The sequence below is a fragment of the Archocentrus centrarchus genome, chromosome 11 (assembly GCF_007364275.1).
Source record: "Archocentrus centrarchus isolate MPI-CPG fArcCen1 chromosome 11, fArcCen1, whole genome shotgun sequence".
NCBI classification, from domain to species: domain Eukaryota; kingdom Metazoa; phylum Chordata; class Actinopteri; order Cichliformes; family Cichlidae; genus Archocentrus; species Archocentrus centrarchus.
The window spans coordinates 13,728,688-13,752,476 of NC_044356.1; the positions used below are offsets into that span (position 1 = coordinate 13,728,688).

At 40.5% G+C, this 23,789-nt stretch overlaps 1 protein-coding gene across 1 annotated transcript; it reads left to right on the top strand.

Moving 5' to 3' along the window:
* Window positions 1-401: 401 nt before the first annotated feature.
* On the top strand, window positions 402-23,688 carry LOC115787642 (A-kinase anchor protein 9-like; the record flags this gene model as incomplete). Its single annotated transcript, XM_030740402.1, has 13 exons — window positions 402-420; window positions 639-826; window positions 5,364-5,596; window positions 10,317-10,479; window positions 13,121-13,215; window positions 14,681-14,798; window positions 15,688-15,726; window positions 16,605-16,837; window positions 18,326-18,445; window positions 21,065-21,085; window positions 22,617-22,793; window positions 23,299-23,403; window positions 23,635-23,688. Coding segments are annotated over exons 2-13 (1,464 nt in total), but the record flags the coding sequence as incomplete, so codon positions are not given.
* Between the last annotated feature and the right edge of the window lie 101 nt (window positions 23,689-23,789).

Genomic DNA, 23,789 nt, shown 5'->3' on the forward strand with positions numbered 1-23,789 from the left:
GTCTTTGTGCCTCAGGTGCACCTGTTGCCATAGCAGCACAAAGATAGTAGTGTTTCTCTCAGCTCCAAGGGAGTTAAGTGTGTCTTTGTGTTTGTGCTTGTAAAAGGGCAGGTGTGTCTATGTGCTCCTTGCTGTGCCTGATTTGAATTCACTTTTACTAATGATCGCGCATGCCGAGCACAGGCTGTCCTTTGCTGTTTGGAGTTTTCAGGACTGTTTACCCGGCTGAAAGTTAGCAATGACGGGGCTGCTGTCTGTGTTTTCTTCTCTGCTGCCTGTCCAGGCCTTAAAGAAGAGAGGATGGCAGTGATGGAGAAGATGAGGAAGACAGCGATCCAGACGGGTCGGGAACAGCGAAGGCTGATGAACACAAACTGTCTTTGCGGGACGATGAGATTCTTCTGATAAAGATGCTGAAAGGTACACTTCATTCATACTTTCTGAATATCAACACATCAACTTTGTTTTTTATAATATGTACCAAAGAGGTACATATATTTCCTATACAGTTTCTTTGTGTATAACAAATATATCAAGCCTTTCTTTTAGCCAACCAACATTTCACTTGTGAACTCCTCTTTCCAGATTTTCTTTTTAAATGTGTTTGGTAATAACTATACATCTTCAATTGGCTTTAGAAACCTGTTGCGTACAGCCAACACGAAGCTCAGCCAGGTGTTGGTTGAAGTCCTGAAGACCACAGCAGCAGCAGAGGAAACGATGGGCCTCCACATGCAGAGCCTGCGCGACGCTTCTGGTGCAGCACAGCTGCCTCACTCCACCACACAGTTGGCCAGTACACTGACTCTCAGACATTATAACACGGGTAAGTAACAATTCAATACTGAGTCCAATAATCAGTCAAAAAGCTCCGGGCGCCTCAATTATCTTACTGCTATTTTTGACTTATTCTTTAGCAGTTATACAAGAAAAAAAACCAAATGAAACATCAGACTACAAAGCTGCAAAATATGTGTATATTGCTGTAATTATTAATTGCTGTGCAGCACCTCAGCATTGGACTAAAAATCCTGTGCTGTACAGTTTTACATGATGGCAGCTGCATTTACAGGGTGAAAGTCATCATCACGGAGCTGAAATCAGAATTACGCAGATTTATGTTTCAAGATTACTTTAATATGTTAGACTTGAATTTCATATTTGATTAGCCCCACTTCATAACGCAAAATATAGCACTGATGCCACATCCAGAGTGTTTTTAGATTATGGATACATAATACTAGTGCCTGAACAAGGAAAGTAAGTATCAGAAAGATTTACCTAAAGGGTTGATTATAGGTGAGGGTGGTGACTCCATGGAAGTTAAGCATAACAGTCACATGTTAACAAATGAATTCAGGACCTGCAGTTATTCTGATACTCCCTGAAAACTTTATGCTCATATTAATCAGTCACCTGCAGGTTATCAGTAGGATACTGTAGGTTAGAAGATTAATTGGCTAACAGATCATTACTCCAGTATTAGACTTCTGAAAGTATGCAACAATATGCTTGAGTCGACACAGTCCTCATCATGAGAAGTTAAATGCTGTGAATTATGACCTTTTTACTTCCTTGGTCCAAGACTAAATTAGATGCCTGCACCTCTTTTGGGGGGCTTTAGAAACCGTAGTTCATGATAGGAGACTTTGGCCAATTATGGGTCTTTTCAGCCCAGGTCAGGTGACTAGAACAAAGTGGAATAAAAAGTACAAAAAGTACAAAAAGTATGGCTGTGCTTATCTGGGAGAGGTTTAGAAACAAGAGTGGCAGGCTGTCTATTTTCAAAATTAGATTTCTGATTATTGCAGCTTTTAAAGGTTTCTATACTGAAGTAAAAAACTCTGCTACATACTGGGTAGTAAATGGAAATCAGCTGAAAACTAGTGATTAAAAGTCAAGTCAAGTCAAGTTTATTTATAAAGCACATTTAAAACAACGACGTTGACCAAAGTGCTGTACAAGATCTATAACCCCAAGGACTATACTAAAATAAAAATATAATAATACATAAAAAAAAAAAATAATAAAATCAAATCAAATAAAAACATTTAAAACAAATACCATAAAAATACCATAAAGCAATCGTCTAAAAGGAGGGTAGCACTGCAGCCAAATGCCAAGGAAAAGAAATGTGTTTTTAATAAAGATTTAAATGTGTGTATTGTCTGAGCTGTGCGTATATGGAGAGGTAGATCATTCCATAGCCTTGGTGCTGCTGCTGCACCTAAGCCTCTCTGTTTTAGTCTGGTTTTAGGCCTCTGTAAGAGCAGCTGGTTAGATGACCTCAAAGCTCTTACAGGGGTGTGACTGTGAAGCAGCTCAGACAGATACAAAGGTGCCAGTCCGTTTAAGGCTTTAAAAGTAAGCAATAAAATCTTAAAATCGATTCTAAAACGGACAGGGAGCCAGTGAAGGGATGACAGGACCGGGGTAATGTGTTCATGCTTTTTTATACCAGTTAAAAGATGAGCTGCCGCATTCTGGACTACCTGCAGGCGGCGCACAGATGATTGATCTATGCCAAAGTACAGAGAATTACAGTAGTCCAGGCGGGAAGTAATAAAAGCATGAATAACTTTTTCCAGGTCCTGCTGTGGGAGATAAGGTTTTACCTTGGCAATGACTCTAAGTTGGTAAAAACTGATTTTAGTAACAGCACTTAACTTGCTTCTCCATTTTAAAACTGCTATCTAAAATGACACCCAGATTTTTACAGCATCACGACAGTGAGGAGCCAAATGACTCGGAGTGCCAGAGGAGTTGCTTGAGGGGTCAGATTTACCAAAGTATATGACCTCGGTTTTGCTTTCATTAAGATTTAGGAAATTCTTTCTCATCCAGGACTTGATGTCACTTAGACAGTTCAGCAGGGGTTTCCATGGATCTCTGCTGTTCAGTTTGATGGGCATATACACCTGGATGTCGTCAGCAAAACAGTGAAAAGAAATATTGTGTTTCCTAAAAATCGACCCTAGAGGCAACATATACAATGAGAAAAGAATTGGGCCCAGAATGGACCCTTGAGGCACTCCACAAGAAAGATTTGCTGCAGTAGAAAAACAGTCTCCTAGATGGACAGAGAAACTTCTGTCAGTAAGATATGATCTGAACGAAGTCAGAACCGTGTCTTTAATGCCAATTTCATTTTCTAGGCGGGACAGAAGGATCTCGTGGTCCACAGTGTCAAAGGCAGCTGACAGATCTAGAAGTACTAAAACTGCGGGGCTACCAGAGTCGACAGTTAAAAGCAGATCGTTAAAAACTCTTAAAAGAGCCGTCTCTGTACTGTGGCGCATTCTAAAACCTGACTGAAACTTTTCCCACATTCCATGTCCACTTAAAAATGCTTGAAGTTGCTTAAAAACAACTTTTTCAAGAACCTTGGATAAAAATGGTAATTTAGAAATTGGTCTGTAGTTCGAAAGAACATCAGGGTCAAGGGTCTTCTTCTTGATTAGAGGCTGTACAACTGCATGTTTAAAGGCAGCTGGAACACAACCAGATGCAAGAGAACTGTTAAACAGAGCGAGGATAGTTGGTCCCACTGAATCAAAGCCTCTCTAAAAAGGCGAGATGGAACACAGTCTGTGGGAGAGTTTACAGGTCTCAAATTTTGAATCACCTCCTTTAGTGTAGAGAGAGTGACAGGCTCAAACTGCTCAAAGATAGCTCTGCTGGGAGGAGGTGCAGATGAGTCTGTTTCAGCCTGAGGTGATGAAGGTCTGAGGGCAGAAATTTTTTCCACAAAAAACTTCTTAAAGTTATCGCACAGTGCAGGACAGACCTTCGCTTGGTTCACATTACAGCGAGGATCAGTGAGTGAATTAAAAACACTAAAAAGAAAATGAGGCCTGTGACTGTTACTTGAAACAATGTTAGAGAAGTAAGCAGACTTTGCATATTTTACTGCTTTCTGATATTTCAACAAACAGTTACGCAGGATCTCTAAGGAGACATGGAGCTTATCCTTTTTCCACCTTCTCTCAGTGCGTCTGCACTCACGCCTGAGAGCGCGGGTTGTCTCATCCAGCCAGGGCTGGGAGGAAGGTTTAGTGCGTTTGGTTGTAAAAGGGGCAATACAGTCCAGTACAGCAGTACAAGTAGATATAAAAGAGTTAGTGAAGTCCTCAGTACTCAAGCTCAAGCAAAAGTCCAAATTGCTTAAGTCAGAGTTTTTAAAAGCAGTTGCAAAATCTGCAGCGCATAAAGAGTTAACCAAGCGCACACGACGTGCAGAGGATACTCTATTTATCCCAGAGCTGGGGACCGCTTCTGTAAATAAAACAGGAAAATGGTCCGATATACCACAGTCACGTATCTCTGTGATGCAGACTCTAAGTCCGTAAGACAACACCAGATCCAGTGTGTGATAGTCACAGTCACCATATGTGAGCTTTTTAACCTAACAATCACTTTTTAATTGCACAAGTTCTCTCAAAAGCTTGTTTTCCCATGACTATAGATATCAGTTATAAAGTGCAGTCAGTCATTTAGGCGTGGTGGATCGCGGCTGGTCTTATCAAGTTTGCATGCAAATAATGGTGCTGCTGAGATCACCTACCTATGTGACATTTGTATATGCAGAGATGGCTTATGCCTTTTTATGTAAATACATTTGAGAGAGAGTTCAGCAGTAAATTCCTGTAGAATTCCTGAAACATTTCACACAAGGGTGCATGTGTAGCACAGCAACTACAGAGCTTTGGATATTCATTAATTAACTTTTTTTTGTTTTTGATTTATTTTACCCCCCCCCACACTGTGAAGTTCCATGTTTCATTACTAGGTTACATAAGAAGTCTTTCATTTAAGAATAGAGCCAGTGGCATTTTACATGTTTGTTGTGGTTACGATTAGAGAAGCTTGAATAACGCGACCAGCATAATAATTAAACCTGCTTGTGTCCTTCAGAAATTCCATTGTCCTATTCTGCTGCATCTTTATGCCACACTGCTTTATTCTGCTGTCATGATACTTCTTTGCGATTTTGAGCTAGTCAGCTGAATAACGAAATGTGAATTACATAATCCGGCAGGCAGTTGTGTGAGTGTGGTTTTTGTTGTTGTTGTTGTTGTTGTTGTTGTTGTTGTTTTTTTGGGTTGTATATTTAGCGCTGCTTGGTATACAACACACGTGACTAGCATTTTTAAACATTTTTAAACCTTAAACTGCTGCATCCTTATTAAGCAGTTGCGAGTTCATGTTGTTTCCTCACAGTACTTTGCTTGATCTGTCTGAAATTAAGCGCCACTCAAAGGCCCTAACTGATGCCATGGAGACAGACTATTAGATTTAACTTAAAAATATGCGAACAGAGAAACAAACACGATGCATTTCTGCCTTCTGTTCCTCTGGTCTAGATTACGCTGCAGGAAGTTACCAGGGTGGTGAGACTGGTGCAGACAGCGTGAGCATGTGGTCCGGTGAGATGAAGGCTGCTGAGAGTCTGGAAGCATCCCAGCAGATGATGGACACCCTGCTGCTCGGGGCAGGGCCACAGCTCGAGAACGAGGAATATTTAATGGGAATCAGCAGCCGACTGCAGACAGCTCTGGAAAAAATGTTGATGGCCATCACTGATACCACTAACCAGGTATACCCTAAAAACTGTTGGTTGTCAGTGATTAGAGTTGTCCACTTATCTTTATTTATTTTCTGGTATTCACTTTCTTGTTGAAACTTGCTTAAGAAGACGGTGCCACTCTCACATATTGTATATATTCCAAATATCAAGGTAGAGCTGGCAGGAAGTTAGTTTACCGTACAGGCTGGAAATGAGGGGAAATGACTCGTATGGCTCTGTCCAAAGATACAAAAAAACACTTAGCAGCACTTCTTCAGCTCACCAGTTAATTCAGTTCATCTCATTAATTACTCATTAAAAACTCTTAAAATTCCCAGGCAGCCAGAGGTACCATTCTAATACTCAATCTATCATTAAAAAAACAAATAATAAATTTGATATTGGAATGAATCCACATGCTTTATAATCTGACCAAACACCTGATCCCAACTATTAATATTTGACATTTTTCTTGCTGTGACTCACTTTGATACCCTGCCCTAGTTTATTGTCCTCTGTCCAGTGAAACTGGTTCTCTGTGGGTTCAGGTTTCAGAACAATCCTTCATGAATCATCCTCTGTGTTTGTCCCTAAAAGTTACCAATAAACAGAAAGCTCCAGTGACACATGTAGGCCTTGTCAAAGTATTTAAAAGCACACACTCAACTCTGTCAACCCCCTCGTCTCTCGTTCTACTCCTGTTCACAGAGACATAATGGGGATGAGGTGGCAGAATGTGGCTGGCAACAAAGTTGTCTTGTCTAGAAACTCGCACACAAAAGAGCAGCCTCATTCCCAGCGGTTGCCTGTAGATACGAGGAGTATTTACACAGAGCTTTTGTCCGGCTTTCCAGCCTATCGTAGTCCAGTTACACCAGAACAGCTACAACCCCCCGCCCTCCCCCCTTAGGCCGTCCACACAGAGCGTGACCAGTGACAACGCACAGAGACAAGGCCAGTTTTTAGTAGGCCAGTGAACGTGTTACAGTAACTGACTGCACAGCACATCACCCCGCTGGCTGAAATTCATGCGTTATTCATGCTTAAATGAGCTTCATCATGGCAATCTAAAAATAGCTTTGAAGAAATTTCAGGCTGTTCATCCGCGTTCATCTAGACCAGTGTGTTACTTATGGAATCACTGGATGCTGTTTTTGGGATGTTTGTGTGTTTTTGTTTCCTTTTTTTTTTTTTTTTTTTTTTTAAAGGCTATATTCACAAAATTTTGATTAGGATATACTCATTTGTTGTTCAGAGTAATAATTTTGGCAGCCAAATAAAAATTTAAAGTAACTGTATGAGAAAATGAATTATTTTAATAGGGTAACATGCTCTGGGAATTTAACTGTCACTTTTAACCATTTTCTGACTTATACAGGCCATACAATTTAACATGTTAGTTAAGAAACTACTACAAGCTGAAAATAATCCTTCTTTGCAGCTTCAATTGTGTGTACTTGTCCAGATACAGGCGATTAGTCACACCAATAAATTTGTAATTAACAAAGCCTCTAATGGCTTCTCAATGATTTTCCTGCCATTATTGATCCTGTTTTCATTTGTCTTGTCCCTGGCTGGTGCTGGACAATCATGTCTTGTCTGTTAAGCAGCGTCGTAGGCAGGGATTGATGTAACAAGCCTGATCAGGAATGTTAAGTGTTCTGTTAAGCTACCGCTGTAAATTATTTGCCCGGGGAAGGTGTTTGCTCGGTTATTGCTCACTCCCATTATATGTGGGTGAGATGCCTCAGTGAGACATGGAAATTGCTTTTGTGCAGTAAATATCAAAGTTGACGTGTCAAACGGAGACTTTACTGTAGGTTGGACCAAGAGGCAGCATGTCAAAAAGCCTTAATATTTTCTTTTTTTGTTGCTGCTGCAGAGAAGAGGGAATCTGGTTTGACAACTTTCTGGAGGGAGTGTATTTTGTCTGTGGTTATTTCTGTGTATGGGGAGTGTGTGTGTGATCTTTTTGCAAGTCTACCTAGCCCTCTGGCTCTAGGGATTGAAGCCACACCTGCTTCCCTCCCACTTTTTCTGAACAGTATCCTGCTGCGGGTCTCTCTGATAAATGTAGGAAGTGGGAAAAAGGAGCCGTCATCTGATTGTTGAAAATGTCTTTGGATGACTTGCATTTGAATCTTTTTTTTTTTTTTTTGGAAGCACGTAGGTTGAAATGGGTAAAGGAAGTTTAACAGCGTGACGGTATCGCTCACTGGGAGTAAGTAAACGTCACCTGAGAGGAGAGGGATATTATAGTAAGAGCACGGGAGCATGCGTGGAAAGGGAATGACAGCAACTCGAGAAGGAAGTAAAAAGGAAAGAGTGAGAGACTATAGATCTGAGCACTGTCATTTCACCCTTGGCTGACTGCTGCTCGGACTAAACAATTAAAAAGAGGCCAGTGGGAGGCTTCCCTGCAGGTTTGGGTTGCTACAGCGGCATAGTATTGTTAATGAATCTCCAGAGAGAAAGAGAGCGGAGGGAGAGGACAGCGAGCGGGAGCAGACGTGGGGGTGTGAGCTTCACTGCGCGGCATGCTATGGTTTCGCTTTGAAGAAGGAAGCTTGCAGGGAAGGCTTGGGAGCTTTAAAGAGGACACAGAGCAAAGAAATGCTCATCTTTGTGTTCACATACCACCTCCAGTCGTGTTCAGGAATGCCCTTTAACCTGCCGGACCCAGAAATTACTTCCACCTGCTGCCAAGGATGACACACTCTAGTAGGATCGTAAAATTCTCAGCCTTTCCGGATGATTTTCTCACTCAGCATTTACCTGGATTTTGCTCTACCTCAAACAGAAAGCATGTGATTGAGATGACGTGAATGTCACCTTCTCCAAAGGTTGTTTACTCTTCTGGTGTGCGTACCAAACACATAGAAACTGTTGCTTGGAGCTATCCACAACACTGTTCTCTCTATCATCCCCTACGGACTTCATTCTCAGTTTCCCAGCTCAGCCTGAGAGATCACAGCACATGGATATCCTTTTGATGACTTCAGATAAGAGGCAAAGTGAGGTCCTGCCAGCATCTGTACGTCGCTTACCATGGATTCCTATCGCTCTTACTGGAACTCGAGTATGCAGAGCAGCAAGTGGCTTGAAGGGGAGGACCAGGATGTGTATGAGGTGGAATCTCGTGTACCCCTTCCTCGACCTTTCCCGCTTTGCAGCACTCTGAATGAGAAAAATGCTGTGGTGGTGCAGACACAGATTTCACATGTCAATCACAGGACTAGTGGCCACCTTCTTAAGGTCATCTCTAAAATCTCCCTGCCTACTCCCCCTTATACAGTAAGTTTACACCTGGAAACCCACAGATGGACTGTGTTTAAATTATATGTGTAGATTTTAAATAGTCTCTAGATTCAGCATGGGACATGTACTGTCGATTGTGTTTAAAGATACATTTTACAGCTTGTTTTCAGTAGTTCAGGTCTGCACATACAGATGTGAGTTAACCCATTCCACGTTGGCACACTTTGTTAAAGATTATATGACTTCTCTGTGGCAGGATCCTGTTACCGCTTCCCATAATGTTATAATTAGACCTTTGCTCAGGGAGATATGGAAATCTATGGAAAGGAACTGTGAAATGAGTTAGTGTACTCCCAGTTTATTGCATTATGATGATTTCATAGCTGCGCACCAGGAAAATCTGACTTCTGTCAGCTGACCAGCAGGTCTTTACACAAGCATGATATAATTATCTTATTGCATTCTGCACATAACCTCATTTTGTTACTCAATTCAATTGGCTTGTTATGCATTACCACCTGTTGAAGTTTGTCTATCATAACATTGCTACTGGCTGTAGCTCAGGAGGTAGAGCAGGTCATCTGCTAATTGGAAGGTTGGTGGTTTGATCCTTGGGCAAGATACTGAACCCCAGATTGTTCCTGTTGTGTTCTCCAATGCATTGTGAATGTGTGTGACTGTTGGATAGAAAGCACTTAGGAGTAGAAAAAAGTGCTTGTATGAATGGGTGAATGAGGCATTTGGTTAGAAAACACTTTGAGTGCTCAAGTAGAGTAGAAAAGCTCTATACAAGAACCACTCCATTTACCATTTACACACACTGATTACTGTCAAAGTATTTGTAATCCATGTATACTCTTAAAGAAGTGCTATTTATACGATTTCTTTAAACAGCTTGAATAATTTGCTTTGTCACTTTTTCTTCCTGCTGAAAATCTTTTCAAAGATGGGCAGTATCGCAGTGAGGTGGTTTGCACTGTCACCTCACAGCAAGAACTGCCTGGTTGGCTGGAGTGGTCTGTGTGGAGTTTGCATGTTCTTCCTACCTGAGCTTCTGCAGTTTCCTTCTCCCACAAACATAAGATGCGCTTTGTTAGATTAACTGGTGATTCTAAATTGGCTTCAGGTGTAGTGTATGAGGACAGTAACAGCTGGGACAGCATCCAGCCAGATGCAGTTTTAATCAATACATGGATACAGAATGTATATAGGTTGTTAATCATTGTGCACAACAACATGCACAACATGAGCATGAGCAAATAGATGTGCCAACCTCTTTCAGAATTTTAAGTTTCGCACCCAACAAGAGATGGCCTCAACTTTAATTTGCTGATGCAGATGATGAGAAAATGTGCTTCATGCTTAAAATTATTGGGCTCTACCCTTCAGGAAATGGTGCATTTCCACAGTAATATTTGAAATTTGAATGATCTTTACTGTAAAGACCTCTTCATTCTTGTTAGAGACCTTCTCTTTCCTCTTTTCCTCTCAGCTTGAACATGCCCGGATGACCCAGACCGAGCTGATGCGGGAGTCCTTCCGCCACAACCAGGAGATGAACGAGCTGCTTCAGAAGCAGGAGGAGCTGCAGGAGAGGTTGACAGAGGAGGCTCGGGCGCGGGAGCAGCTGGCTCTGGAGCTTCACAGAGCGGAGGGTGAGGTTTTGTTTTTATGCAGGAAAAGCTTTTAATGTTTTTATGTTTATTCTTACAAAATGGCTAAATAAACTGAGCTCTTCAATTTGATTTAAATGCTCATCAATTTTTATGTGAGCCCGCCAAAGCATTCACTGTTTGTCGGCCCTGTAAAGGACGAAACTTCCTTTCCAGTAACCTCTTAGACTCTGATTGATGATCTGATAATGTGAGTCTGTCGAATGATTAGAGACACGCGTGTGGGTGTTACGCCCCTGTAAAGGGGAATAATAAATGAAAACACAAGACACGATGTTGCTTCACTCAAGTCCAGTGTTGTAATGGACGAGCAAAAACAGTCTTCCCCTCTACCGCATTAGCTCAGGCACAAGCAATCGAAAACCGAACACTTGAGGTATTTAAGAATTGGCTTTAAAGAAAACAACTTAGAAGAAGAAGCGCTCTGGGAAACGCTATAAAACATTAATCAGGGGCTTTTCCCAAAATGATACACAGAATTAGTTATGTTTTAAACACAGATTATCACATTCAGCTTACTCTCTGTTCGTTCGCCCAGGATAGTCGATGACAGATCACTTGATCAGCAGATCACAATGAATTTCACCTGAATGAATTTATTTTACCTTTTATCATTGCTTGTGGTATTTTACTTTGATGAATTAAGGTATTATTTTGCTTACTGTCTTTAACGCCTTTTAACATAGATTTTAGAGTTTTCCTACTACCATTACATGTGCGTATGTCTGGGGGGGATGAGGCTGTTGCAGGGCATGATGGGATCAGCTGTTTTTGACACCATCTCTAGTGAGAACTCGACAAATGGTAATTATTGTCTCTGAGGCTGTCACCGGGTTTGTGTTTGAACGCTTGATTCCATCTGTGTGACAACATCATTATGAAGGACTGTGAATGGAGGTGAAGGTAATCCTGAGAGAACAAATTTAAATATTTGAACTGTCATCATTACTAGGACAGTTCAAGTGCTGTAACAGACCTGGCTGTCCTTTCCATGTCAGAGACAGCTGGCCTATGAGGGTCAGCTGTTGCAACTACATGCACCCTCACACACACCAGACCCACTACTGCCACTCATTCCCTTCGTCTTAACTGTGTGGACACTCTGAACGTTGGGGAGTTTATAGCATTTCTAATCTTACTGTCTATCTTTTTTTTTTAACTAAGATCCTGTTGCAGTGTTTGTTTTCAGTAATCCTGGAGGAGCTGCAAATATTTGGTATCATAAATAAACTTCATAGGTTATCAAAGCTTACACTGTGGACAAGAGAGCAGCAACAACAGTAATAAATCTACCACAGTGTGACTGTACATCATATGATACCTTCTGTCCTTTGACCCTCAATTTGGATGTAGAAAAGCAGACCCTGAGAACTTTTTTTAGCAGCAGCAACTTCAAAGAAAATCACCTAATCATCACATTATACACTTAGCCCCAAAGTCTCTTTAATCAAAATAGCTCAAAGGAAATTTTTTTTTCTCAATCATCCAGCTAATCATCATAGGTTTGTATACAATAAATCTTAACTCTCTATGCTCTAAATGTGCAGTTTCATCTAAATAAGAGCAGCTGTTCCTTTCTGGTCATGTCAGGTGCACTTCTTCTGTAAGGGAGTGTTTGAAATGTGCTAAGCCTGTGTCTTTTGGACATCTTCACATACCAGTTAAGTGAAAGAGAAGAAAATCTAAAGCCATTGTTTGGCTCAACCACACAGGTGAAACCTCAGGGTGTGGCCTTTTCAAACTGGTTTTAAATTAACCCAAGAGACCCAAGGTCCGATGACTGATGGAACATGTTACATGTCAATGAATGAAAACACAAACAAGGTCTGATTTTACAGTATATTTGAATCAGGGAAAATGCCTTATCAGATGGCTGCACTAATTCTTTTCCATATTAAATGTGGTTGCAAATTCCCAAGAAACTTTTGTTTATATGATGAATGACGTTTTCTTTAGTAAGTAATCATGTGTGTCTGGTAGCTGTGCATCATGGAGAGATCCCTCCTTAGGCAAACCTTACACACAGTATAAGTTCCTGTTGAGATGTCTGAAATAAAATCACCTGACAGCACAGGTGACACTCACTGTCTGCCTCTCAAAGCTCACTGAGCTGGCATCAAGTCAGAACCTACACTCACTGAAGCTGTAACAGGAGAAAATGAACATTTCCTTATCAGTCTTGAGTGTATGTGAATACCTCCTTTCTTGTATCTGTGAACTGAATGCAGTTCCTGATGCATAATGCTTGCTGACCTGTACAGCATTTAGAGCGTTTCATTGTGTTTATGACCGAGTCTTATATTCATGTCGAGCAAAATGGGCCAGACATTCTCACTTGTTTTTCTCTCACACTTGTTTGTGTGTGTCAGCATTCGTGTGTGTGTGTGTGTGTGTGTGTGTGTGTGTGTGTGTGTGTGTGTGTGCTGCTTAGTGCTCATTCATCTGGATCAGTGCCTCTGTATGCATGTGTGATTGAAGCTCAATAAGACCCAAAGAAACTCCTTTAAAATATTTCTGTCAAGTGATCAGAGACCAAAAAGTTGATAATACAACCGTGAATTTGCATAGGTAGCTATTTCTGTGCCCTTTATAGCTGTTTTTCTCTCACATTGCCCACTGTCAGGTCTCATTGATGGATACACGGGTGAACGGGCAGCGCTGGAGGAGCAGTTGCGTCAGAAGGAAGAGCTCCAACTGAGCCTCGAGCAAGAGCTGCAGGTAAGGAGGAAAAATATTTATCAAATTGCTAATGACTTGACACCATTATTGTGTAATTCTGCCTATGATATGTTAATGGCTAAGATGTAAGCACAATAACATGTGATAGACAAGTTTGAATTCAATTCAATTCAGGCCAGGTTGTATAATAATATTGGTCTGCTCCAGTGTCATGTTCATGTTTGATATAAAATTCCTAAAAATTGAGACTTGTTTCTCTGTGCTTTGGAGCCACACTATAGTCCAAAATGAACGCATTAATGAATAACATGCACTGGAGTTTATTTTGCGTTCACCACACTCCCACTGATCAGAGGGGTATAATATGAAGGAAGTTGAACACAGCCAGGCTTTCTTTGCATTAGCTGGTAAAACCCAGTATGAGATAACGGGTATCATGATGGTGGTTATCAACTTTCTCTGTTAAGCCAGGCTTTCTGCTTCCAGCTTTGTCCACACTCATATAAAAAGAGGCCTTTTGTGTGGCACATGACTCTACTTCTGCACAAATTGATCCTATGAGTGCCATCTACTCAAATCAGAGACATCAGATGATGATGATGATAGCATGGTGATAAAAATCTGTTCAACACTGTTTCAAATAAGACAAGAAATTAATGCTGCAGAAAATCATTATTTTGGGATTTAATGCACAGATCATTAAGTTAAAAAACAAAAACAAAAACACTCGCTCTGTTTGCTGCTTTTTATTTTCTAACATGACTGCTGCACATTAGAGTTCTGAAATTTTAAAATGGATTCATTTAAACATAAAGTTTACTGTGTGCAACCTAATAAAGGAGACATGGAAATCGCTTTTGTCATCAAATCAAAGTGAAATCAATTTTATTGAGTAAATAGTGTTATGTGACTTAGCAACAAATTCCAGTGACAATACAACACACCATTCCTGCTGTGCTTCAGGTGATGCAAGGCATGGCTTAATCTATGCTGAATTTAACAGAAACAGTGAAAACATGGCACTTCTAACTGATTTTAAACTGAAACCCATAATGGTGATTTAGCCAGGTAAAAAAGAAGCCACTTTTGTGACACTTGAAGCTCTGACTTAAAGCTCGCTGACCCATTAATCTCCCTCGCGTAGTACACCCCTCTGGAAACATGAGTGCAACTGAAAATGATCATTATTGCGTTACTCAGTGAAGGCTGATGATAGCTGTGGTTCAGACTTGGATAATTTTACTCCATCTACAGTAGTAATAATGGTCGATTACATATTTGTGTATGTACTTTGTTTGCCAAGTGTGTTATTTGTTTTAACCCATTACTGTTGGTGTGTCAAAGAACTCTTTTTAATATCCTTTATATGTTTCTCTTGATTTTGTTTGTTGATATTGAGGATTTTCTATAATGTGATCGTCTAAAATGTCCAAATGTAATGACGAACGGTAAGAATCAGGCCCTGACAGGTTGTTAATGTGTGTTTTGTTTTTTTTTCTTGTAGGTAACTGGTAGTCGGCTGCATGAGTTGGAACAGGAAAAGTTTCAGATGCAGGAAGAGCGCGAGCTGCTGGCAAGGCAACAAGACGCAATGAAGGAGGACGCCGGGCCCCGTGAGCTTCGTACGTATCCTGAGTTCTCTTAGTAGTAATGGAGGAAATGTGTATTTTAAAATGGCTCGCTCACATGTGGTTATCATTTGTGAGGTTGAAAGCAAAAGATCTGGTAATCAATTATTCACAATGGTCTGAACTTTAAGCGTCGACATCAGTTGATCTGGAGGTCAGAAGTTACTACATGAAAAATATTACAAAAGAAAGACGTGAGTGCTTGATCTGGTATGAAACATTATCCGCCCATCAATTTTTTTTAATGAAAAATTATGCAAATAGTCATTTTTAGAGCACTGCTTTATATAATGAATGTGTATAATGGCAAGATTTGAACCTGTTCCAGTTTCTGGGAGAAAGCTCCAGCTCACAGACCTGGTGTAATGAAAACACCATATTTTTAATTAGCTGTAATTACACATTGATAACAGTGACAGGAATATAGATCAAGGGTCAACAAGTTAATAAAATATTTTTTTTGCTGTTGTTGAATGTTTTATTACAGCTGTAGCCTCTCTTGGGGCTTATCTCCATTTCTTAAACTCTTGCTACTGATTCACGTCACACATTTTCAGGTATTTGCTGAGAAGTACTGAAGAAAGATGAAACTTGATAACTGTATTAGCTAACTTTTACACTGTATTATCAAAAAAAGGGTGTGCCATGAGTTTATTCCCTCTCTTAAAAATGTGAGTATTCTGTATTTTAGACACTAAACAGGGGCTCTTAGAGGAACTTTTCTTTTCATAGCTTCCTTTCCACAGCTTTAACCTACTACTGTGAAACAGACAAGCACTGCCATCCTATCTCCACCTATTTCCATTCTTTATCTCGAGAGTTTTCCTGTTCATTACAAAAACAAGAGCATGTTAAATTCCTGTGCTTTCTCATTCTCCTGTAGGCCTAGTTGAAGCTGCAATGGTTGCAGCACCTGAAGCAGGTGTGTCCACTTTGAGCATGGCTCAGTCATGTCTATATGTTCTCTTTATTGTCTAGCTGAGTGACACTGTATATATATCTCTAACCCCAATCCAGCAACTCACCAACACAGCTTGGAGCTTGCTTGCTATGGGCTCACAAACTCACTCAGTCCAATCACTAACCTGTGCTTCGGCTGTTCAGTTTGAGTGATTTTTGTCCTGGTTTGTCATTTTTAATGTCAATGTTGGTGCTTATTTTAGCATGATGAAATGGAAGACATTTTTATGTATTCATTATTTCCTAATTGCCATTCATCTTTATAACTCTACATGCTCTTTCTCTTTTTAAAAAAATCATTTATGCTGTGTTCACAGCATTTCTTTGTGTGAGATGATTGGCTGTTTAGGAGTACTTTTCCACTGCCTGTAAATGCTTATTGGGCATGGATATTGCAATGTCTGGAGCATCCATGTGTTCGATCTGTCATTTGTACTCTCTCACCCTGTTACCTATGTACTAATCCTGTGGGTTTTGGTCCTGGGTGAACCGGTGTGGGTTGTTCACTGGTGGCAGGAGAAGGGCAAAGATGGGGGATCATGTTTGTTGACATGTTTGGAATTGGATTGAGATATTGGAAGAGTCTGATGTTAGCCATTAATTCAGTTGTAAAGGTGACCATAATGTATAAAGTCATAATTGTCAAAGAGAAGGTTGTTTAGATTGTTTTGGCAAAATGCATTCAGCATTATATTCAGTCCCAAGGCTCTCAGACTTCAGACTCTTTATCTCTCCTTCCTTCCATCGCCAAAATCAAAGCAGAACTACCAGTCGGCTTATATCAACCACCTTTAATTGGCAAACATTAAAGCCTAATTTTCCCTCATTCCTCCATCGTAGACCTGCTGGAGGAAACTGAGAAGCTGATGAAAGAGAAGGTGGAGGTTCAGAGGCAGGCAGAGAAGGAGAACTCTGACCTCCTGAAGCAGGTGAAGCTGCTGGAGGTGGAGCTGGAGGAGCAGGTCAACAAGGTGATTGAGCTGGAGAGCGTTCGTACAACAGAGAGTTGGGACCTCCGACAGCAGATCCAAGCCCTGGAGAAACAGCTGGAGAAGAACAGGAAGTTTTTGGATGTAAGTGACAACGGAAAAAAAACCCTCTAAAATCCTGAAATCTTTCATTAATTCTCAGCAAAGTTGGAATGATTTATCTGAAACAGTACTCGGTTTTTGTTCCTCAAAACAAAAGACACTAGAACTAAATTTCCGGTGAATTTTAGCTCATTCAGCCAAAGGACATACGAGCCTATGTGAGTCACTACTCCTCCTAGAGCGCTGGTCAGATTTTAGTTTAATGAGCACACAATGGTCACCTAATGAGTCTCCAACCAAGCTGTGCTCAAGGTCATATTTGTAGATTCATGACCACTTTTTCCATTTTCACAAGAATTGCCACTCCTCCTGGAGTGCTGATCAAAATTTATTGAAATTAGATTAATTTGTCCTGGATGTGACTGTTTGTGAGAGATTTTACTGTTTTTTAGGGACATTTAAAGAGACAAAATTGTTGATCTATAAAATGATGTGTGGGTAATACATTTAACCCTTATTTTAGAATGATAATAAGTGACAGGTGGCAAATTAAAGAAAAACACCCAAACATAATTGTAACAATCACTGTAGGAGTCAGGGATTCAGAAATTTTCCTTTAATTTGTCACCTGTCTGTAGATGACAGTTGACATGTGCCAGCACATTTAAAGTGAAAATTGACATTTTTGCAAATGAAACCCATATTTTTGTACACCTGTTCGTGGAAGCCATTTAAATGTTGCTGAATAAAGACTCGTTGATTTCAGGTGAAACACTGGAAACAGGTGTAAAGGTCACAGCAGGGCTTCATGCTGAAAGTGATGTTCAGCTAAACTAAACTAATTGAAATCCGACTTAATGATTTTTATGGTTATCTTATCATCTGCTTATATTTGGCTGGTCGTCTAATGAGTTGTGCTCCCATCATCGTGATTGGGCCAGAATTGAAATGCGGACTGAATGCAAATTATTTCTATTTTGTGCTGCTGATGTTTGGTAAAGACAAATATTAAATTAGCAAATGTAATTATTTATTGACGTTATTCGTACAACCCTCTATAAAGGATAAAAACATTTTTTTCCTGTAAGCAATTAACAAGGCTCGGAAAAACTAATTTACCAGGTGAACTACAGCGAGAATGTGTTGGACATAAATGTGCTAAACTCTCCATGAAACATTAACAGCAACAAGCAATATTTGATTCAGAGTTAAACTCATCAAACTAGGCCACCAGCTGGCACCTTCCTTCAGCTCACACTTGTGTAGCGCAGTATTGAAAAGAAAAAAAGTGAGGAATCAAATAACACATAAATACTTGTACTCACAAGTCATTAGTGTAATGTGATATTGATCAGTTCTCTGACCACAACATGAATACGAACAAGACGATTCAACATACACATTTTGTGAAGTTTGTAAACCTTCATTGATGCTTCAGTCAGTTTACTAGACTATTGAAGAGTTATTTCAGTATTGCTCTTTGTCTTCATTATTTAATGATCTAACTTCCATCTTTATTTTGGCATTTAGGAGCAAGCTGTAGACCGAGAACATGAGAGGGATTTCTTCCAGCTGGAGATACAGAAACTGGAGCAGCAACTGAAGAACCCGCAGAAGCTTCAGGCCAGCTCTGAGCAAAGAAACCAAGAGGTAACAGGAGAAAGCTCCGCTTTCTGCCAGAGGACCAGGCTGTAAGAGAGATCTGCTTATTTTCTGAATACAACACTGTTGTTGCAACAGAGCAGAACAATGGAGCTGATAGAATTATCAGCTCTGTGTGACCTCGAAACTGATACCAAATAGTGGGAAAGAGAAAGAAATTACTGGTGTATCTTGTCTTCTATAAGTTGTGTAAATGGTAGGTTTCATTTCCGTCAGGCACTTGAGGATGTAAAACTTAAGTAATATGGTGAAAATGTAACTCATCACTGAACTGTTGGAGGTTTTGACTCGAATGCTAAATGTTCTCAAAAGTGCTGGTATTTTAACATGCAGGGTCAGTTAGGCCTCAGTCACACAGCCCTAGAGACCAGTTGGCAACCCATTGGCAACTGCTGGTCATTATGGAAAATGTTATTTTCCAAGACTGATTGACAACTGGTTGCTAGAGGATGTTGGGTGAAATCAGTCTCAGAGGGTGCTGCACCAAAAACCCTTTGTGATTGCTTTGGTCACTTGCAGGTTGCTGTGGTTGTCTGTAGAGAGATCAGCATCTTCCATTCAAAAATACAGACATTCATTAGCTGCTCATGGAGCAGTACTGAAACTTGGAAAAAGTGCAACGAAACCAAAAAAAACAGAAATCACTAGCCTGCAAAATAAAAGTTGTTCCTTAGTTGCAACTAACACATTTCAGAAAGTCCAGGTTTTTCTTTGACGTCAGGCACTGTGTTTCCAGTGTCACTACCACTTGGCTAATATAAGCAGTTGGGGTGTGTTTGCGTACAACTGAGCATCTTCCATGCAAACCAGTGTGCTAGCAACCAAAGCAATCATATGGAAGTTTTAGGTGCAGCACTATTAAGCTCTTTGTGGCCAATTTCTCCTAGCAACTTCCAGCACCAATCACCAGCTGGTCGGGGCATACGCATTTTTCCCTAGCAACCTGTTGCTGCTGATTTCTAGGCCTACATGACTGAGGCCTTAGTGTGACACAGAGCCCAAGTGATTTGCTTAGCTCCAACAGCTTAAAGTCTAAATTCAAATGACCATACTAATCTACATTCTTACGTTAACAGTGTCCCTTTTAGGTACCTGCAGTGTGAAACAAGTCAGTCATAATGATAAACCCACTGAGAATTGTTCTCATTTCTGCAGGTTGTTTTAGTGTTGCAGCTTTATTGTATTATTGCAGTGCCCTCATCAGCCTTACTTTAAGACTCAAAACTCAGCCGTATTCAGTGAAAACGCTCTGCTGCAACACCGCTCGCCCAGCACCAAACTAACATGCAACGTCAGCCACAAACCTGGGCAGAAAGTTTAGTAGCGAACGTTGTGTTTGATGAACATGTCAGCAACTGTTTGCGGATATGTTTGCAATAGCACATTTTAAGGATATGTGGTAAGTTGTTGCTGTGTTTACAGCCTCTTCCAAGTGGCCAAATATAGCCACTAAAGCTGCTTCAATAATTGTGTCAGTACACAGATGAATTCAGATTATGTCTGCACCCTGACAAGTCTGACACAACATATAGTGTTTAATGTTTTTAGCATCCGGATTATTTTCCCAGATCTTTAAATTTTACATCTATTAAAAGTCATTTTTGCATAACTTCAGACATTTGGCCATGTCTTGAATTGTTGAATCAGTGTTTATGGTAAAATTACCTCATGCATGGGAGGTATTTACCAGTATTTTAATAGTAAAAAGCCTTAACCAGTCAGCACGCTCACAGTAACTACTAGGAATGATCTTTATATATCTTTTGGGCCTCTGATTGGCCTTTTTTTGTCATTCATTTTCCGGCAATCATCTGACCTCCAACTCACTGCTGGCAAGGAGAAATGTCAGTTTGATCAACGCTGTTGTCAGGAGTGGGCAGACATTTGAATCATTAATTATGGCCTCAAACCAATCCACTGAACTCTCACTGGCAAATTAGTTTGAGGAGTGTAACACATTACATCCTGTTTTTATGAAATGGCAACTTGTTTCTTATAAAAACACAACCAAATAACACGGAACAATTTGTATTATATAATATCAAAGAATGTTTTCAGGATTCCCATTTAAGAAGACTAGGTGAGCTGTTCATTCAGAGGAAGATGAGTGTGTCATCTTCTTCTTGATCTGTCCTTTTCATCTTTTGGAGCCCATACGTCCTTTTCACTTCTGCTTTATACATGTATATGTATGTTTGGACCTGAATGATCAGACTAACCAGTTTTCCTATTTAAATTCGATAAATGAATGATTGCTGCTTTCTCACTTTCTAGCATATGTGGTTGCAGTTGAAAGTTTACATACACTTATGGATATAAATGTTGGGCTTGCTCTGTTCCTCTTAAAGATGGGCAATCATTCAGCGTAGGAAAAAAACCTAAAACATCCATGAGGAGTGTGTGTAAACTTTACAACAGAACTGTAGTTTATACAGCTTTGAACTCACTGATAAACATCCCAAAGATGGTCTACTTATATTATTTCCATAGACAGCTGTAGCATTTTCATCACTAAGTGCTATTTTTCCTGTGCTTTCCTTTTGCCCTTGAACTCTCCACCCTGTGGTCCTTTATGCCTCTGCCTCCTCTCTCCCGTGGCTATTGCAGGTGGATGGAGTAACCTTTAAGGTATTGCTTCTAGCTATATGTAAAACAAAGTTATCCCAGACAGCAATTAGTGCATTTTAGTAACCCTGCCCAACCCTGTAGCAGTTTATTGCCTGTCCATCTCTCTTATTCCCCTTTTTCTCTCTCTTTCAGTTTGAGCTTCCTCTACTGTATGTGTCAGTAACCTTTCAGTGCTCCACTGTCTTTTCTCTCAATCTGACATCCCACCCACATACTGTACAAAAGAAAATGTATGTAGCTTTTGGTTCCAAAGAGTGTAGTTAATGGTTAAGTACCTTAAACCTGTAGTTTCAGTGTTTATATAAAAAATTAATTCCTCGCTCTGTCTGTGACCTGAGTCTCAGGTCTTAATAAATACAAGAGGGTGTTAGTTTTCTAAATTGTGATTCCATTAGAGTTCACAAGGAGGATAAAATGGGGTATGTTTTAGAACTCGCCTATCGTGTGATTGACAAGCTAACTGAACGTGCAACGTCCCTTAACTTCCCAGACCCATCCCCTCGTTAATCATGTCCTGTTTCAAAACGCAAAGATGCTCAACCTGAAACTTTGCTGCATGCTTTGTCGCTAACCAATTAGAGAGCCGTGGTGGTTATGTCCTTCATTTATGTACCGTTTATGTATAAAATATTCAGAGTTCAATATAAATCAGAGTTTAGTAAAGTTGTCTCTTAAAGCCTTCTTTTTTAAAATTTAGTTTAGTTCTTTCCATTTCAGATATCTTATTTAAACTTCACAAAGCACCTTTAAGTATTTGTTGACTCAGCTCCGGCAAAAAAAAAAAATCACCAGTTTCTTGCCAAGTGGTTCCCAGAATGTAAAGCAAAAAAAAAATTGGCAAAATAAAAATTGATTCCTTCAATTTATGAGCCACATGAAACTCTGTAGTAAAGTGAGACTGATTCTTTGCTCTTGTGATGTGCCCATACTAGGGTCTAGTGATATTTAGTGAGGAGATTGTTATGAAAAGATGTGCTTCATCTACTTTGCTACAGTTTTTCTTGGATTCGGTTAGAATCTGTTTGTGAGACGTGGTTCTTAAAAATGCATTTTGAAAGTCGGTCATTTTGTAATTGAAGTCACTGATTTGACCCTCATATTTAGCCAGCAAGAGAGCCCATTGAAATCTAAGATTTATCTTTCTTTAAAAAAAAAGATCTATAGGTTTCTCAGTCCTTAGTTTATCCTAAATGAGCTTTCCTCCTGTTGACATCTCTTCTTCCTCTTCATTGATCTGCTGATGTTCTCCCATCTCACAGGTGGATCTCTTACCTGCCAGCTGTCTTCTTGGTTTGTTTGCCTCCCCCTGAGTAAAAACTCTATCTACCCTCTTTCTATCCCTGCACCTCTTTTTACTCCCAGCCCCCTCCTTTCTCAGGTGGATCAGCTGACCTCCCAGCTAGCTGTTCATACACCAGCTATGCTGTAGCAAGTGGCTTCTGAGAGCAAATCTTACTAAACGATCCCCCTTCTCTCCCTCTCTCTCTCTCCACTTCTCTCTCTCTCTCTCTTTCTCTTTTCTCGCTACCAGGTGGACCAGCTGATCTCCCAGCTGAAGGAGAAGGCGGATTGGTGCAGTGAGCTGCTTCTCAGCTCAGAGCAGCTGCGTCGTGAGGTGGGAGAGCGCGACGAAGAGATTGACAAGCTGGAGAGCCGCATCCGTGAGCTGGAGCAGGCCCTGCTGGCCAGCGCTGAGTCTCTGGAGAAGGTTAGGAGGGAGAGGGGGAAGAGGGAGAAGACGCATCTGAAACAGAGGCAGCAGCAGAGGAAAAAGCAGTTAGAACAATAGCTGTGGAGCATGGCAGAGCGTGTGTAAGAGAGAGAGAGTATGCCGATGAGGTGACAGCTAGAGGAGGAATGGGAGGAGGGCTGAGACGCTTCGAGAGAGAGAACAATGTGTGGGTGGGTCTACTTCAGCCACCCACACTGAGATATGGCTAGCAACTGTCAAGTTTGCCCCCCAGTGTTCATGGATGGCTGTGGAGCCTGTGTGCTGTGCTGCCGCTGCTCAGTTCACAATTTGCAGTTCAGGTTGTATTATGCACTGATAACAGTATAGACAGCATGTATTTGGGTCATTAAAATGTATTGAAAGAGGTTTCCCTTCATTTTTTTCTGCACATTTTGCAAAAAAAACTCCTGAGCTAAATAATTGTTGGGTTTTCTTTTTGTTTTTTTTTGTTTTTTTAAATGTGTGTTGTTTTCTGTCGCAGGCTGAACAAAAGAAGCAGCATGCACCCGTCACAGAGACAAGACAGTCCACACTGGAGGCTCAGTTACAGATGGAAAGAGATGCTCTGGAGCAGAAAGAGAAGGAGGTAGTGGATTGTTCAGTTTTTGTTTTTTGAGGATTTTCCAAAGCAGTAAAACCTTATTTTTACTTAGTTTTCAATATACATAATCAGATGTTTGATAGGAAACATGAATCGATTACATAAAACCTTTATTCAGCATTACATTAACACTGATAGTTCTAATAAAGTTGTACAAACGTCATCAAGTCAGAAGCTGTATTCATTTGCACTATATTGTAATATTTTTATGTTTAGGATAATAGGATTTGCAAGGCCCAGCAGAGGATGTACTTCCTGTGGCAGTTGAAGAAATTCAACTTGCCAGTAAGGACCATGGTGCAGTTCTATACTGCCATCATCGAGTCCATCCTTACCTCCTCCATCACTGTGTGGTACGCTGGAGCCACCAC